Source organism: Jaculus jaculus, chromosome 16, assembly GCF_020740685.1.
Source record: "Jaculus jaculus isolate mJacJac1 chromosome 16, mJacJac1.mat.Y.cur, whole genome shotgun sequence".
Lineage (NCBI taxonomy): Eukaryota > Metazoa > Chordata > Mammalia > Rodentia > Dipodidae > Jaculus > Jaculus jaculus.
This window is the reverse complement of record NC_059117.1, coordinates 71,373,877-71,392,819: the sequence shown is the minus strand read 5'-3', so window position 1 is coordinate 71,392,819 and position 18,943 is coordinate 71,373,877. Positions and strand designations below refer to the sequence as shown.

The 18,943-nt window shown below is 41.5% G+C and overlaps 2 protein-coding genes across 5 annotated transcripts in view; one reads left to right on the top strand and one right to left on the bottom strand.

Moving 5' to 3' along the window:
- Window positions 1-931: 931 nt before the first annotated feature.
- The window catches only part of Eogt (EGF domain specific O-linked N-acetylglucosamine transferase), a 53,784-nt gene continuing 35,772 nt past the window's right edge, over window positions 932-18,943 (bottom strand). For 3 of the 4 annotated variants that reach the window (XM_045136100.1, XM_045136099.1, XM_045136101.1), the window contains 5 exons: window positions 17,288-17,356; window positions 10,910-10,971; window positions 3,759-3,878; window positions 1,973-2,075; window positions 932-1,258 (listed from right to left, as the gene is read on the bottom strand). In XM_045136100.1, the coding sequence (XP_044992035.1) occupies window positions 1,112-1,258; window positions 1,973-2,075; window positions 3,759-3,878; window positions 10,910-10,971; window positions 17,288-17,356 (501 nt within the window). In that variant the 3' untranslated portion in view covers window positions 932-1,111. Of the gene's footprint in view, window positions 1,259-1,972; window positions 2,076-3,758; window positions 3,879-4,750; window positions 4,788-10,909; window positions 10,972-17,287; window positions 17,357-18,943 lie in introns of all 4 variants that reach the window. The other variant, XR_006633847.1, reaches the window with a different exon arrangement.
- LOC123455336 (ran guanine nucleotide release factor-like) lies at window positions 6,532-7,248 on the top strand. Its single transcript, XM_045136102.1, has 2 exons — window positions 6,532-6,793; window positions 6,828-7,248. The coding sequence occupies exons 1-2, from the start codon at window positions 6,600-6,602 to the stop codon at window positions 6,988-6,990; spliced, it is 357 nt and encodes a 118-aa protein (XP_044992037.1). The 5' UTR covers window positions 6,532-6,599; the 3' UTR covers window positions 6,991-7,248.

Here is an 18,943-nt window from a genome sequence, read left to right as displayed (position 1 = left end):
TTGAGGTCTGTAAAACTTTTATGGTAACAGGCTGATGTACACACATACTGTATATACTTAGAAATACTTGCATGATAGAAACCGTCACTTCATGTACAAATTCAACATAAATGTTCTCCATGGCTGAGGAGGAGTCAGTAAAAACCTGCTACATGTATAGAAAATAGAACCACAGATGTTCTGGTCGGTTTGTATCAATATAGTCATTTCATTGTGGGACACATGGTTTAAATGAGATGTGTGAATATGAATTAATACAGTAGTACTGTTTATTCAGGTTTTTAAGCACATAACTTGGAGCTCACTAAAAATGGTCAATAATAGCTTGGTACTGAGAATTATAATTTGTATGTAATTACATGTGATACATGCAAATACTCTTCCAATTGAGCTATATCCTCAGCACCTATCATCATTATTATGGACAGACTATAGCAAAAAAAAAAAAAACAAAAAAAAAACACCACAGCTCTTAATTTACCCAAGTATATAAAAAGCAGGTTGGAACACTTTGAAATTGCAATCACATGATATTTTACAAAAATATTTATAAATTCTAAATCTGAGAAAAATGGAAACTGGTCTCCCTAACAAGAAAGCTCAGTCACACTGTTGGGCACCTGTCCATTTTTGAAGTGTAAAAAGTAAAAATTTTCAGTGCAAAATTATTATTGCTATAGATAAATAACAATGATACAATAACCACATGAAACATTTACAGACTATAAGATACAAAATATCCTGAATGTATGTTTTGGTATAGAAGTCATTTTGGCACGCCTTTAATCCCAGCACTCGGGAGGCAGAGGTGGTAGGATTGCCACGAGTTCAAGGCCACCCTGAGACTACATAGTGAAATCCAGGTTGGCCTGAGCTAGAGTGAGACCCTACCTCAAAACCAAAAAAAAGGAAAAAAAAAAAAAAAAGACAAGTCATTCTGCAGCAAGGTGTGGCTGTACACATCTGTGAGGCAGGAGGATCATGAGTTCATGGGCAGCCTGAGGTGTATTTTAAAAAACTTTTCATCTTGAATTAGGATATAAAAAGGTTATTTCTGAGTCTGAGTGAGGTAATGTTTAGACTCCCTCTTCTTGTAACAGGCTCAACACATCTACAGCTCATCATGTTTCTTCTTAAATGGCCACTGTGGGTGTTGTAGCACATGGTCTTCAGCCTGGAGGACAAGGTACATGAACTCTTCCACATCAAAAGAGTAGTTGGTAAACTTCGGGTGCTCCCCCAGAGTTGGGTGGTGGCCCTGCATAAACAAACCAGAACACAAACCTGTACGTCACTGAGGGTATGGCTTTCTCTACAGAAATAAAATTATTTTATTGTGGCTAAGGCAACTACTTTACCATGCTCTGTTAAAAGAGGTAGGCAAGCTTTTTCTATAAAGGGTCAAATAGTAAGTATTTTCAGCTCTGCCAACCATATATTCTCAATCACACTTATTCAGTTCTGCCACGGAAGTTCATAACCACAGACAAAACATATAAATAGAAAACTGACTGCTCCCAATAAAACTTTACTCACAAAACAACTGGTGGGCCATATTTATACTAAAGAGCTATGGTTTGATGATTCCTGTTTTACATAATGTATTAGATTTTTCTATGTCCAAATTTTACAAAGCTATCTTAACAACACTGAAGATTTCCTCAATTTAAGAATATAAAATACAACTATGTTTTCAAAAAAAGAATAGTGGGCTGGGCGTGGTGGCGCACGCCTTTAATCCCAGCACTTGGGCGGCAGAGGTAGGAGGATCACCATGAGTTCAAGGCCACCCTGAGACTACACAGTGAATTCCAGGTCAGCCTGAGCTAGAGTGAGACCCTACCTCAAAAAAAAAAAAAAAAAACAAAACTCTATCTTTTAAGTTCAATGATGGGTTTTTATTTTAATAACTGCACCCTGTAAGCCATCCATTTCACACTTTAATAAGGGGCAGCCTGTGGCTGAACTTTACCTTATCTTGAGGAAAAACTTTGCTTTGCCTCCGCCATGTGATATAGTGAACGCCTCTCAGCCTGGCCAAGTCTAGGTAGCAGCGTTCATCTTCACAGTTGTATCTAAGGACACAGGATATCACAACATGACGTTTTTATTCAGAGGTTTTGTCCAATCACTAATTCTCACCGTTAAAAGCTGAGCCATTTCCCCAGTCCCTCAAAAATGTTCTTACTAAAGGTTTTTAAATAACAAGAAAGAGTGAGAACATATGGAAAACATTCTGAGAGGCTGGGAAGTTGACTCAGTAGTTAAAGGTGCTTGCTTGCAGAGACTGATGGCTCAGGGTCAATTTCCAAGCCCTCCATGCTAGACAGGTATCCATTTGCAGTGGCAAGAGATTCTAGCATGCCACTCCTCCTCCTCCTCTCACACACATACATACATACACACATTAAATTAAAATTAAAAAAAATATTTTGAGTTATAAGGATGTAGCTCAGTAGTAAAGTTCTAGGCCTAGCATGTATAAAGCCCTGGGTTTGATGCCTAGCACTGCCTTAAATTTTAAAGGACAGGATAAAATCATAAGATAGAGAAAACTCACTTTATCTAATAGGCTCTACTGTCTATGAACTTGATACTCTTATATTATTATCTTTACATATATGGAAGTGGAGTAGTATGCAAGGTTAAATGGGTACCTAATAAAGAAAGCAAAACCTGATCTTAAATCTATGGGACTCCAATATCTCAGTTGTGTTTCATTCCCTTCCTCATTTCTTGAATCTTCCATCCATTCCTCTTAGAGAAATGAAGACAATTCATAATTACCTGGCTATATGACTAACATATACAACTTTAAAATGTGTGGGGCTGGGGAGGTAGCTCACAAGTTAATGGTGCTTGCTTGAAAAGCCTGAGAACCTGGATTCAACTACCCAGGACCCACGTAAAGCCAGATAAAGAGTGGTACATGTGTCTGGAATTTGTCTGCATGGGAAGGAGATCCTGGCATATCCATTCTTTCTTCCTCTCTCTCAAATAAATAAATAAATATTTTTAAAATTTCTTTAAAATATTATTATTTATTTATTTGCAAGCAGAGAGAGAGAGTATGAATGGGAAGAAGAGAAGAGAGAGAGTAAATGGGTACACCAGGGCCTCCAGCTGCTGCAAACAAACTCCAGACACATGTGCCTCTTTGTGCATCTGGCTTTATGTGAGTATTAGGGAATCAAAGCAGGTTACTAGGCTTTGTAGGCAAGTGCCTTAACTGCTGAGTCATCTCTCCATCCAGAAAATAAAAAATTTAATGTTATGCAAAGCATTGAAAGTTTACAATAATTTCTTTAGTCTCCTCATGGATACTAAGTTCCTCTCTCAATCTCTTTCTCTCTACTGTCTCTCTCCTTCCTTTCCTCTCTCCCTCCTTCCTTTTAGTGGTGATGTAGATTGATCCCAGGGCTTTATTATAATGGGCAAGCAATATACCTCAAAATTTCCTCCTCAGCCCCAACTTCTCAGTAATTATATATTGACTGTGGCAAGAGAGGCACTCACAGAGAGGCAAGCAGGAATGAACTCTGAGTAAGAAACCACAATTCCTTGCCTTCCAAATCATGTTGGGGCAGTGAGGATGGATAGGGTATCTGCATACTAAGTGCATTAGAGGCTGTAGAACAGATACCTATAGGATATAATTTGTAATGAATAACTATTAGGCTCTCTAATGCTCAGAATGAAAGTCTTGGCCTAAGACTTCCATCACCAGATCTCCACGGAAAGCTTCCACTAATACTTACAGTTCAAATACAGTAGCCCAATCTGGAAGGAAAAGTAAATGGGTGAGACCAGCTCCATGCATTCCAATAAATATGTCCGTGTTGTGTGTAATCCTTAGCTGATCTAAAAACCCTAGTTCCCTGTAACATGAGCAACAACACAAGAGAGGTAAGAAGAAAGAAACCTTAAATAATTCATAATTCATGGTGACAATATTTGTACAAGTGTATCACATTCCACAGCCATACTGTTTTTTAGGTAATTCACTATTCATGGTGACAATATTTGTACAAGTGTATCACATTCCACAGCCATACTGTTTTTTAAGTAATTCACAATTTGTGGTGACAGTATTTGCACAAGTGAATCACATTCCACAGCCATACTGTTTTTTTGCCAAGTTTGTGTTCATTCTAATAATTAGTAACTTAATTTCTGAATAATTTAACGTTTTATCTAAATAAGAACACCTTTACATTTGTTTTAAAAGGGAACTTTAATAGCTGTTTTAAATGGAAAACTAGGAACTGCATAAATCCAGAGTTCTATCCCTAGTACCATGTAAAACTGGGTTTGATGGCACAGCCATAATCCCTGTTGAGATTAAGAGATGGAAGCTGAAGGATTAGAACCCTTGACTACAAAGTGAATTTGAACCAGCCTGGGCTATATGAAACTCTGTCTCACTATATATATATGAAGAAGGAAAACTAGCCACATACCATGTCAACAAAATTATAAGAATGGGTACAGTCAGGGCTGGAGTGATGGCTCAGCTGTTAAAGGTGCCTGCTTACAAAGTCTGACTGCCTGAGGTTTGATTCCCCAGGACCCACGTAAAGCCAGATGCACAAAGTGGTACATGCATTTGAAGTTTGTTTGCAATGGTATGCCCATTCTCATTCTTTCTCTCTCTGCCTCTCTCTTCTGTCTCTCTCTCCTTGCAAATAAATTAATGAAATAAAATAAAAATAGATATAGTCAACATAAAAGATATCATTGATATACTTGCAGGACAAATCTCTGAGTTGAATGTCTGTTCTCCTTTTCTGATGAAAAAGAAAAATCAGCAAGTATTAAAAAGATATTCTGAAAAAAAAGATATTATGACATACTAGCACCAAACTGAAAACTATTTCCTTAAGATATTAAAAGATGGCTTAGTGGTTAAGGTGTTTGCCTGCAAAGCCAATGGACCCCGGTTTGATTCCCCAGGACCCACATTAGCCTGATGCACAAGGTGGCACATGCATCTAGAGTTTGAAGTTTGTTTGCAGTGGCTGGAAGCCCTGGTGCACTACACCCATTATCTCTCCCCCACTTTCCCTCCCTCAAATAAATATAAATATAAATATAAATAAAAAGATATTAAAAGGAAGGCTGGAGAAATGACTCAACGGTGATGGCACTTGCCTGCAAAGCCTACAGATTTAAGTTCAATTCCCTGGGAACTACGTAAAGTCAGATGCACAAGGTAGTACATGCATCTGGAGTTTGTTTGCAGTGGTTAGAGGCCCTGATGTGCCCATTCTCTCTTTCACTCTATGTGGAGAACAAGAATCATCTTTGCACAAACTAAGCCTGGGGACATGGAAAACTGTACACCTTGGGTGGAGTTTCTTGAAAAAATGGGAACTCACAGCTTTTCCAAAGATTTCCTAATGAAATAAACCTAAACAAAGAACTCCTGAGCCAAACTGATTAACATAGAATCAAGAGTCAAACAAATGGTGAGCTGTATGAACAGTCAAGCCCATCAACTCTGATCGTGATCTGTTTTATGCTCTGACTCCCCATAGCTTTGACTGCCTGAATCTAAATAAAAGCTGCAAGTACAACCAGCTCAGAGAGCTTGAACATGCATCTCTCTAACTCTCCAGTAAAGCACACTGTGACTGGTGTGTGTTTATTTAGCATTTATTCAAATACCACCCGAGAGTGTTGCAGCAACTACATTTTCTTCTGTCTGCCTCTCTCAAATAAATAAATAAATTTTTAAAAAGGTATTAGCTGGGCATGGTGGGGCACGCCTTTAATCCCAGCACTCGGGAGGCAGAGGTAGGAGGATCGCCGAGAGTTCGAGGTCACCCTGAGACTACAGAGTGAATTTCAGGTCAGCCTGAGTCAGAGTGAGACCCTACCTTGAAAAACAAAACAAACAAACAAAAATAGATATTAAAAGGCAGCCAGACACAGTGGTGCACGCCTTTAATCCCAGCACTTGGGAGGCAGAGGTAGGAGGATCACTGTGAGTTTGAGGCCAGCCTGAGCCTACATAGTGAATTCCAGGTCAGCCTGCACTAGAGCAAAACCCAACCTCAACAATTTTTTTAAAAAAAGGTATTAAAAGAGGGCTGGAAGCCAGGCGTGGTGGCACACAGCTTTAAACCCAGCACTAGGGAGGCAGAGGTGGGAGGATCACGATGAGTTCAAGGCCACTCTGAGACTACAGAATGAATTCAAGGTCAGTCTGAGCTAGAGTGACCCTACCTCAAAATATAAAATAAATACAATAAGCAAGGGCTGGAGAGGGATGGCTTAGTGATTAAGGCACTTGCCTGCAATCCAAAGGGCCCAGGTTCAATTCCCTAGTACCCAGGTAAAGCTGAAGGCACAAGGTGGTGCATGTGTCTGGAGCTTGTTTGCAGTGGCTACAGGCTTGGCACGCCCATTCTCTCTCTCTGCCTCTTTCTCACTCTCAAACAAATAAATAAATGTATCTTTTTAAAGATATTAAAACTGAATCTAAGCGATCCCGGAGGAGGCAGTGGCAGCTGCGTCCACCGGGAGAGGTGATTCCGCGAAGCCCCATGTAGGTTTCCATTAAGCTTCTCTAATGTCCACACCTTAGTCCCCGGTTCATGGAGCCCACCAGAGACTTTCCACTGTTCGGGGGCGCCTTCTCTGCCATCCTCCCTCCTGGGGCCATTGATGTGAGTGACCTCCGCCCGGTCCCGGACAACCAAGAAGTTTTCTGCCATCCCGTGACCGACCAGAGTCTGATCGTGGAACTTCTGGAGCTGCAGGCCCACATGCTGGGCGAAGCGGCTGTGATGTGAGGAAGGGGCCCTTCGACTGGCCAATGGGAGGTACCATTTTGAAGATGTTGGCGGAGTGCAGGGGGCTAGGTCTGTGCACGTGGAGTCTGTGCAGCCTCTCAGTTTGGAGACTTTAGCCCTGAGGGGCTGTTGTCAAGATGCCTGGGTCCTCTCTGGCAAGCAACAGATAGCTAAAGAAAACCAGCAGCTCTGACAACGGGTGTCTTGGCCCTGAAAATCTGTCATCTCCGCCCTGGAGCTTGAGTAACTTTGAACAATTGGTGACCAGTTTGACCCTCCATGATCCAAACATCTTTGGTCCTCACTAAAGACGCATGCTGCCGCCGCTAAAGGACTTAGGGACCCAGTTCTGAGAAAAGGGAGAAAGAAATTGGATACCTGAGTTTCCTCTTCTTTCCTGGACATAAACATAAAACACCTCCTCTGCAGAAATAAACTTGTTTTACCACCAAAAAAAAAAAAAGATATTAAAACTGGGGCTGGAGAGATGGCTTAGCAGTTAAGCGCTTGCCTGTGAAACCTAAGGACCCCGGTTCAAGGCTCAATTCTCCAGGACCCACATTAGCCAGATGCACGGGGGAGGGGGGGCATGCATCTGGAGTACATTTGCAGTGGCTGGAAGCCCTGGCACACCCATTCTCTCTCTCTCCACCCATCTGCCTGTTTCTCTCTGTCACTCTCAAATAAATAAAAATGAAAAAAATTTTTTAAATAAGATATTAAAACTGGTTGTGGTGGCCACATACCTTTAATCCCAGCACTTGGGAGGCAGAGGCAGGAAGATGGCCATGAGTTCAAGGTCACCCTGAGACTACATAGTAAAACCCTACCTTAAAAAAAAAAAAAAAAAAAAAAAAACAGACACCGGAGCTCTTTGCAAACTTAAGAAACGTGAAAGGAGAATGGCAGTGAACAACAGAGGAGCAGATTACAAGGTAGAGGATCACGTGGAACAACAGAACTAGAACCACCATCCACAGCCTCCCCTCGCCCACCACCAGTGCAATCCCCAGCAGGCACCAGAAACCAGGGGAAGGGAGATCACCTACACAGCACCCAGCACCAGCGATCAGAGCAGCAATCCAACGACCCAGCCAGCCTACTTGAACCCACAGTGCACCAAAAAGGGACCCAAGTAGGAGCACAGCATAACTAAGACCAAAATCATTCCAAAAGGTAACTGGGATTACACCAGGTGTAATTACCTGCCAAATAAGCCTGGTATATAGGCCTGAACCAGAAGTGCTAACTGCACTTTCCATATCAGGATAAATCATGTTAAATGTAATGGATGGTCGGATTTGCCATTCTTAAATAAGCTATATTTTGGGCTTGTTATTTGTTGCTTCTTGATTTATAGTGGCTTTGTTTCCTCTTCTGTTGTACATTAGGGAAGGGTCTCACTTGGTCACAAGCTGATTTGGAACCCTCGACAGACCAGAAATCTTAGCCTCCTTGTTGACAGGATTAAGGGTGTGGGGCAACACACACCCTAAGGGACAGTGACTTTGTTAGGGGATCTGGTTGTCATAATACCTGCTCTTGCATAAATGCTCTGTGCTATTTTTCATTGAATGTGTACATAGTTTAGTTAAATTTTAGAATCTGCTTATATTTTGTTCCATTCAGACTTGAATACTCTCACAGCAGGCAAACCCAACATCCAGGGTCACTTTTGAAGATAATCTGAGAGTCTTAAGAGCCACACCAAGCACCTTAGGTTCCTATCCTACACTGAAGATATATAACATCAGATTGATTGATACATCTAATAATACTGCAGCTAACTAGAACATTTAATTTATCCAAGATGCAAAAATATATATAACACAAGAAACACCCAAAAATCAAGACAATATAAATCCACCAAAAACTATTAATGGATCAGAAATGACCTCCAATAAGAATGAGTTAGAGGAAATGCCTGATTTCCAAAGAATCATTATAAATATGCTCAAAGAAGTCAAAAAGGAAATCAAAGGAATGAAAGAGGAAATTAAAGGAATCAAAAATGACACAGGACACCAATTTAATGAAATAAAGAGGTCAGTATTCCAGTCACTTCTTTCCAGCACTATGGTACCTTCTGAGTTGTCCCAAGGCAGAAGTAGAAGGATTACTGAGGGTTCGAGGGCAACCTGAGACTACATAGTAAATTCCAGGTCAATTCCAGGTCAGCCTAAGCTAGAGCGAGACCCTACCTCTAAAAAACAAAAATAAAAATAAAAATTTTCCTTCCATAGCTCAGCTGGTAGAGCAAAGAACTATAGGAAAAGGAAGACAATGGCTTCACATGTCTCATACCAAGAGCAAGTGCCTCAGGCTCATTTTGTCCAGGTATATGAACTGCTGTTGAGGCAAAGATATTCATTGACACAGGTTTACATACCCTTGGAATTGCCAACTGAGTAACCACCAGTGAACCAGCAGCTACAAATCCCCATGCTAATCAATTCCTACTTCTGCCTCATATGGGCAAGGTACAGATTGTCCTTGCTTCATTAGGGAAACGCCCACATAAGCTTAAAAGCTAGGGAAGATAAAACCTGGGGTACATCTCCAGGTCCTGTAGATTGGTGACAGGGCTCATTATTGGCCCACTCTTGTCCACTAGAGCCAACAAGAGAAGTCAACTCAGCAGAGTATAATGGGTAAAACAGGAACAGCTTTGTCACCCTCAAAGGACTGTTGAAAGTATGAGATAACTGGGCATGATGGTACCTTTCATCCCAGCACTCGGGAGGCAGAGGTAGGAGGATTGCTGTGAGTTCAAGGCCAGCCTGAGACTACATAGTGAATTCCAGGTCAGCTTGGGCTGGAATGAGACCCTACCTTGAAAAACCAAAAGAAAAAAAGTAAAAGAAAGTATGAGATAAACCCAGGGTAGAATAGTGACTCTCAAAACATGATAATTATTCTGACAACTATGATATTTCTGCATTCTGTATGTGAAGTCCTCAAGACCAGAACCAGACACCATCCTCTATAATTTGATCCCTACTGCAAAGCTTGCTGGCTAGGTTCACAGTTATGTCTTATAAATGAACTAAGGACTATTAAGTGAGGTGGACAGCTCCAAAGGTTAATGTGGCCATAGGAAGCACATATATGTTGCAAATTTGCATGCCTGTGTATATGTGTGTGTACATGTGTGAGTGGATACACATACATGTGTGTATATGGAGGCCACAGGACAATATCAGGTGTCATTCCTCACAGGTACTGCCCACCTTTTTTTTTTTAAGACAGTATCTTTCAGCCTGGAGTTCATTAAGCTAGACAGGCTGGCCAAGGAGGCCCAGGGACCCATCAGTCTCTGCCTCCCCAACCCTTGGATCACAGGCATGTGTCATCATGCCCAGTATTTTCACATGGGTTCTAGGGATCAAACTCAGGTCCTCATGCTTATAAGGCATACACTTTACTGACTGAGCCATCTCTCCAACCCCACCCCCAATTTTTTAACATAGAAAAAAGACTATCAAGGTCAAAAATTTGGAAAATAGGATTGTGATTATGGGCAAGTGAGGGGTAGAGATAAAGAGTTTTGCTTTTTCTTTGCATCTTTTTTTAACCTTTCCTACACTGCTTGAATTTTTTTTTTTGACCAGAAACATGTACTGCCATTGTTAGTATTACTGTAATTATGCCAATAGGAAATTGCCTAGACAGTGAAATAAATCCATATTCTGTCTTTTGGTTATATCAGAATTTAAAAAGCAATGTCAATATTTTATAAGTTTGGTTTTTATTTTTTTTTCATGATCCCCAAGTTACTCTCAGAGTCAAAATTTTAAGTCAGAAGCTAAACTCTAATAGCCATCAGTGTAAATTTGTGTGTGTATGTGTATATTCCAGCAATAGCTTCCAACTTTTAAAAATTCAGAAATTTCAAGTGAAAATAAAGATTCACTACTTTTCCTGAATACTAAGATGATGTCCCAACATGAGACACAAAATCTGAGCTAGTGGCTCTGCCTGCCTCCTTCATTCAATGATGGTACCTGCCTCCAAGTGGCAAGAGTTCCCAACGAGTGAACCCTTTCTCCCCACTAGTGAACCATTCAAGCAAAAGACAACAGTATCTCTTGCTGCATATGGCCTGTACTTACCTATACTTATAATCAACAATCTTGACATCAAATGTAGATACTGTTTTCAGTGCATTTACAAGCTGCAAATTAAAAGGGGGGAACATTTAGAATATTTTTCCTTCCTTCTTTATTTTTATTTTATTTGTGAACAGAGATAGAGGGGAGGAGGGAGAAAATGGGCATATCAGGGCCCCCGGCCACTGCAAATGAACTCCAGATACATATGCTACTTTGCACATCTGGCTTTATGTGGGTACTGGGGAGTCAAACCCCAGTTGTTAAGCTTTTCAGGAGTGCCTTAATTGCTGGGCTGTCTCTCCATTCCTTTTTCTTTCTTTTCTGATTTACTTTCCTTAACAAGTCTTAAAGATTCTTGTTTTCTGCATATAATATTTTTACATGCATTACATATCCTTTAGGTGTATGCTTTCAAATTCAAGTTCAAATCTAGATCTCACCTTCTGAAAATATCATGTCACTCTACTTTACTAAAGTTCGTGGGCATGGAGTACAATGAGGGTGAGACAAGAGGACACAATTCATGGGCACAGCACAAAGGCCTGTTACAGTGTCATTTGCTAGTGACTCCCGCTAACATTCCAGACATTACATGGAGACATTTCTTCTCATTCATTATCATTTCAGACAAACCATAGCAATGTGAGCTCAATCCTTGAAAATACTGAAGTTTTGGCAGAAAAACATTTTCACTCCTTTTACATAATTTCTGAAATCATTTTAAATTATTAGTCAGGCAAATAAAGTAACAAAGTATGGTCAAGGTATTAGGACAAGCATCATCATGGCTCTGCATGTTCTTCACAAACAGGCCACTGTAACTCAGCACTAAGCCAATACCACTCAGCAATTTTTTTTGCACCTGTGTCATGTGGCCTCATGGCCTACACACACATCAGTGGTTCAAGAAGCACTGATCTGGGATGGGGGTTCAGTGACAGCTTGCCTAGAATGCAGAAAGCCCTGGGTTCAATCCCCAATACCTTAAAAAAAAAGAAATGGTTGTGCAGGCATTTCTAAATACCATGTATAGGCTTGCTTCACTAATCTTCATAAAAAACAGACTATGGAGCTAGAAAGATGGCTTAGCAGGTAAGGCACTTTCCTGCAGGCTATATATTATGGCTATTTTACAACTAAGACAATGAAAGCTTACAGAAGTTAAATATCTTTCGCAACACAGGCCAGCTAGAAAAGGCCAAGCCCAGAATAAATCTAGGTCTTCTGACCCTAAGTCATATGTATTTTTTTTTTTAACATTTGTATTTATTTGTGAGATAGATAAAGGGAAAGAGAGAAAGCAAGTATAAACATGCCAGGGCCTCTTGCTGCTACAAATTCCAGAGGTATGCACCACTTCACGCATCTGGCTTTTCATGGGTAGTGGGGAAATTGAATTCAGACCAGCAGGCATTGCAACCAAACACCTTTAACTCCTAGCTATCTCCCCAGCCCCCCTCTATTTTTTTTAAAATTTTTTTGTTTATTTATTTGAGAGTGACAGACAGAAAGAGTCAGAGAGAGAGAGAGAATGGGCGCACCAGGGCCTCCAGCCTCTGCAAATGAACTGCAGATGCATGCATTCCCTTGTGCATCTGGCTAAGTGGGTCCTGGGGAATTAAGCCTTGAACCAGGGTCCTTAGGCTTCACAGGCAAGTGCTTAACCACTAAGCAATCTCTCCAGCCATGGCCACCCCCACCCCTCTATTTTTTTAATGCATGCATGTGTATGCGCATGTGTACACATGTGTGTGAAGGCCAGAAGATAACGGGTGTTGTTCCTCAGAACACCATCCACCTATCTTGAGACATGTGGCTTGGAAGCTTGGAGCTCACCCTTGACTGGCTGGCCAGTGGGCCTCAGGGATTTGCCTGTCTCTACCCACCCCAGCCCCCACCCCAGTGCTGGGATTACATATACATGCCACCATGCCCAGCATTTTTACATGGGTAATGGGATCAAATTCAGGTCCTTGTGTTTTCAAGGCAAGAGCTTTACCAAGTTTTCTCCACAACCCAGAACCTATGTTCTTAGTATATGCTACTTTTCTGTTACAGAAAGACATAGTGATCATAAGCTAACTACTCTCTCAGTACTATAAATATGCATGTGACAAGTGCATAGGTGGGGATGTGTGCACACACGCACATGCACACACATACACACAGAGTCATAAAAATGGAAGTTTCTCTCTTTAGTCAGCTCCTGGGCTCTTATGAATATACTGCTTGTGTCAAAGAGTTGAAAGAGTGAGGAGAGATGATTAAGCTTCTCATTTTTCCAGCAGATAAGTAATCTGATGGAACAAGCCTCGGTCTTTGGGTTTTTTTGTTTTTATTTTTGTGTTTGTATTTTTGTTTATTTTTATTTATTTATTGGACAGTAACAGGAGAAAGAGAGAATGAGCACATCAGGGCCTCTAGCCACTGTAAATGAACTCCAGATGCATATGGCACCTTGTGCATCTGGTTTATGTGGGTCCTGGGGAATTAAGCCTCGAACCAGGTTCTTTAGGCTTCACAGGCAAGCACTTAACTGCTAAGCCATCTCTCCAGCCCCTGAATTTTTTTTTTTTTTTTTTTGAGGCAGTATCTCACTCTAGTCTAGACTGACCTGGAACTCACTATATAGTCCAGGCTGACCTCAAATTCATGGAGATCCCCCTACCTGAACCTCAGTGCTGGGATTATAGGTATAAATCTCCTTACCTGCCTCAAGCCTTGGTCTCTTAAAATATATACATTATTTATTTATTAAATACAGAGAAAGAGGGGGAGGAGAGAATGAGCATGCCAGGGCCTTCAGCCACTGTAAATCAATTCCAGATGCATGTGCCCCCTTATGCATCTGGTTTATGTGGGTCCTGGAGCAATCAAACTGGGATTCCTTGGCTTTGCAGGCAAATGCTTTAACCACTAAGTCATCTTTCCAGCCCCAAGCCTTGGTCTTTTAATGAGGTAGGCTCACACCAAAAGAATCATATATGTCTGAGAGTCCCAAACCAAGTGACCCTTTCTTATAATTTCTAGCCCCACCAGAGACGTAACCATATGCTTTTTTTATATAAGTATCTTTTTAGACCTTGTAGAGGCCAGGACTGTACCAACCATCATTTAACCAAAGCACCTGGGAACGAGGCTGTAATCCCAGTACTTGGAAGGCTCAGATAGTAGGACTGTGAGTTCAAGACCAGCCTGGGCTACCCAGGTCTTAATATCTATTCATTAATCAAAGTGCAATGAAAGTACTCTTACCCTTCCCCAGTATGACCTTTTTAAGTGATATCCCTTCCCTGGAGAGGCTGAATAACTCTTAGGAGTTGAATTTCTAAGCTCATCTTTGAGCAGACAACATTTGGACAGTCTGCCTATGGGATATAAAAGTGTCAGGCATATATCCGTAACAGGTACCAGTACTGCATATCTTCACTGGACTTCTCATTGACTCAGGGCTGTTTCCTGGCCTGCCTCTTCCTGACAGCCTAGCTCACAGCTACATTCAGCCTCCTCTGACATCTATCTACTATCAGACAGTGGGACAATGGTGAAGAAATGAGTCTCAGGTCAAGACAACCTCAATCATACCCTAGTCCTCTCCCCACTAGTAGGATGACCTGGGGCATGTTTACTAACCTCTCGGTTTCTGTCTTCTTGTCTGCCACAGGGGGTAATAATCAAATACCAACCTTATGGTTTTGTAGGGAGTGTTGAGGCACATAATGCCTGGGGAACACACAGTAACATAATGGACTGTAATTATCATCCAATATGCACCACCTATGTCAATGTATAGGATTGAGGCTTTCTATCTCTGTACCCCAGTAGTCTTTATCTGTTATGCACTCAGTCTCCCTTAACCATGGATTAAACCAATTTCAGACTAAAAATAGTTTTAAAACCATGTCCATAATAAACACGTACTAGAATAATGGTCATTATTCCCCATATTAGTTATTAGTGAACAAATAATTGACCAGATGCAACTTCCTCCATATTTGAAGGTAGTTCTATCTTTGAAACCACCATTAATACATCTCTCCGGCCCTGGCTCCCTTCTCATGTCAACCTCTCTTATTCACTTTTAAGGCAATCTAACAATGAACTGCAATCTAACAATGAGAATCCAGCTAAGGAAAGAACTTTCCAGACAGAGGGAACAGACATACATTGCTTACTGTCCACTGGTGACTGCACTCAGTCCAGGTGGATTATCCAACTTGCTCTCCCTATTTGAAGGCCAGATGGGGAATTCCACCTGCGGCCACTATTTCCCTTTGCATGTGCCCTCGTCTGTTCACCAGCATCATCAGGATGAGGGTATCTTCTGAGGGTAGTGCACTACACCCTGCTTCAAGCTCCTCAGTAACTTCTCCTCACACTGATGTAAAATCCCTACACTCAGCACCTTCTATGAAACAGGCAGGACGTGACCTCCCCATGCCCACTTCTGTGAGCAGTTCTAACATCACTTTCACCTCCCTGGAGTCACTTGCAGCCTTCAGCATTCTCTTCGTTTATGGCACTAATGCTCAGTTCATCCCAGCTTTCTGCCTCTGCTCCAAGGTTCTTCATGTAGCTGGAGTGGTCTCTGTTCAGGCCTTAGCACCTCCTCGGATGCTTGCCTGACCCCTTACATCAGCACCCAATCTCTACCACATCACCTGTTTATCTTCATACACTTATCAGTACCTGAAATCACCTTGCTTTCTTGTTTGTTATCACTTGCCTCAACTTCTTACCTCTAGAATATAAGCTCCATGAAGACAAAGTCCTTCCCTGTCATTTCTCTGCTCTAGATGCACGCAAAGAACATGGTCTGGCACACACAACTGCTCAACACAATGCTTTTGACTTTAGTGCTGGGGATTAAACCCAGGGTTGACTCATGATGCAAACTACAGCTCCACAATACACTTTTGTGGTATATGCTTACTACGGTGAGGCTAGCTTCTTTTTAAAAAATATTTTATTTATTTATTTGTAAGAAGAGAGAAGAGAGAATGGGTATACCAGAGCCTCCAGCTGCTGCAAACAACATGTATCTCTTTGTGCTTCTGACTCTATGTGGATACTGGGAATCAAACCTGGGTTATTAGCTTTGCTGGCAAGGGGCTTAAGTGCTGAGCCATCTCTCCAGCCCCAAGGCTGACTTCTTTAGGCCATGATGTTGTACCTCTACAGGTCTCAATGGTGATGTCAAGACCAATTACAATGTGCAGTCTAGTGCTGCTGAAATGACCTGGGATGCCCAAGAGCAGTTTCTAAAACGTAAGAGTGGATGGAGACCATGCCAACTCATCTGCTGCTGAATGCCACAGTAATGTAATTTGACATCAGATTTCTCCCAAAAGACATGCTTCCACACTGTTACTAGTTTGCAGGGAGGAAGATTTAGCCAGCTGTTGCAGTTGAGGCATGAACCAGGTTTTAGCCAGCTTCCACCCTGGTGCAGATGAATATCTACCACAGGACAAAACTAGAAAGATTATAAAGAGTTGGTGATGCTAAATCCAGTAGCTTAAGTTGTAGGCATGGACCATTACTTTTTCTGAAAACTGGGGCTGGAGAGATGGCTTAGCAGTTCAGGCACTTGCCTGCAATGCCTAATGATCCAGGCTCAGTTCCCACATAAAGCCAGAGGTGCAAACATCTGAAGTTTGTTTACAGCAGCTAGAAACCATGGTGTGCCCATTCTCTCTGTCTCTCTTTTCTCTCTCCTTGCAAATAAATAAAAATATTTTTAAATGTTCTGAAAACTATTTCAAAGTTTTTAAAATTTTTTTATTTTTATTTATTTATTTGAGAGTGACAGACAGAGAGAGACAGAGGCAGAGAGTGAAGGAGAGAGGGAAAGAGAGAGAGAATGGGTATGCCAGGGCTTCCAGCCACTGCAAACAAACGCTAGACACGTGTGCTCCCTTGTGTATCTGGATAATGTGGGTCCTGGGGAACTAAGCCTTGAACAAAGGGTCCTTAGGCTTCACAGGCAAGTGCTTAACCACTAAGCCATCTCTCCAGCACTTAAAGTTTTTAATATTACATGAATAAACAGAGGTATTATTCATGGGAAGGTAGAATCTTTATATTAAACATGCATACCAAGGGCTGAAGAGATGGCTTAGCGGTTAAGCGCTTGCCTGTGAAGCCTAAGGAACCCAATTCGAGGCTTGATTCCCCAGGTCCCATGTTAGCCATATGCACAAGGAGCGCACGCATCTGGAGTTGGTTTGCAGTGGCTGGAGGCCCTGGCGTGCCCCATTCTCTCTCTCTCTCTCATTCTCTCTCTCTCTCTCTCTCTCTGCCTCGTTCTGTCTGTTGCTCTCAAATAAATAAATAAAAATAAAAAATATTTTAAAATATGCATACCAAGAAACTAACCTCATTTTGATTTATTATTTTCCGATATTCTGTGCTCCGAGCAAGAATAGTGACTCGAATTTTTCCATCCTGTAATAAAAAAATTAAAAGTGAGAACAATGTTGTTCCTGAACCAAAGAATGAACATGTGCAACTAAAATGGGATTTCTGAATGGGTGTGGTGGCGCGTGCATTTAAGCCCAGCACTCAGGAGGTAGAAGAAGTATTACTATGAGTTCAAGCCAGCATGGGACTAAATAGTAAATTCCAGGCCAGCTTGGGTTAGAGTGAGGCCCTACCTTGAAAAAACAAACAAATAAATAAATAAATGAATAATAAAATAAAATAGGATTTCTGCAAAAGAGATTAAACCCAATCAGGATACACTAATAGAATGATTAATTTTTAGCCTGACTTCTTCACCATTATCTCAGGAAATAGTAATGTATCTGCTCACTGGGTGTGGTAGCACACACCTTTCATACCAGCACTTGGGAGGGTGAGGTAGAAGGATCTCCATGAGTTCAAGGCCACTCTGAGACTACATAGTGAATTCCAGGTCAGCCTGGGCCAGAGTGAAACCCGGCCTTGAAAAACCAAAAATAAAAAAGTATCTGTTTTACATGAAAACCTGATACATATATACAATAGAATATTACCTCAGTTTTACAAAGGAACAAAGCAGCTATTTGTTATAAAGAGGGAAATGGACAGCACTATGTTAAATGAGATAAATTAGACAAATATGTCTCACTCAGTGTTGAAGTCAGGTGGTTGATCTCAGATGTAGAAAGTAAAGGCTCTTGAGTGCTCCCCACTTGACTGGCCCACTGCTCTTCTGGCAGTGTATTCAAATCTTTACTGGTGCTTTGTTCTTTTTTTAAATTTTTTGTTTATTTTTATTTATTTATTTGAGAGCAACAGAGAGAGAAAGAGGCAGATAGAGAGAATGGGCACACCAGGGCCTCCAGCCACTGTAAATGAACTCCAGACATGTGCGGTCCCTTGTGCATCTGGCTAACGTGGGTCCTGGAGAATCGAGCCTCCAATGGGGTTCCTAGGCTTCACAGGCAAGTGCTTAACCATTAAGCCATCTCTCCAGTCCAGATACTTTGTTCTTAATAAAGTTTCTTGCTACTTCAAAAAAAAGCAGAGATGGGCTGAGGAGATGGCTCCACAGTTAAAGTTGCTTTCTTGCAAAGCCTACAGCCTGGGTTGGATTCTCCAATACCCACATAAAGCCAGATGCACAAAGAGGCACATGAGTCTAGAATTTGTTTGCAGTGGCCGGAGGCTCTGGCATGCCCATACTCACTCTCTCTCTTTCAAAAAAAGAAAGAAAGAGGGGAGGGAGGGAGGGAGGGAGGGAGGGAGGGAGGGAGGGAGGGATGGATGGTAGAATGGAAGGAGGGAGGGAGGAAGTTAAAAAAGCTAAAGAATAATTGGATACCAGAGGTTGGAAGGTGTGGTTAGTAGGTAAAGAAACCAGCTGGGCGTGGTGGTGCACGCCTTTAATCCCAGCACTTGGGAGGCAGAGGTAGGAGGATCGCCATGAGTTCGAGGCCACCCTGAAACTCCATAGTGAATTCCAGGTCAGCCTGGGCTAGAGTGAGACCCTACCTTGAAAAAGAAAAAAAAAAAAAAAAAAAAGAAACCAAAGGGTTGGTGCAAATCACA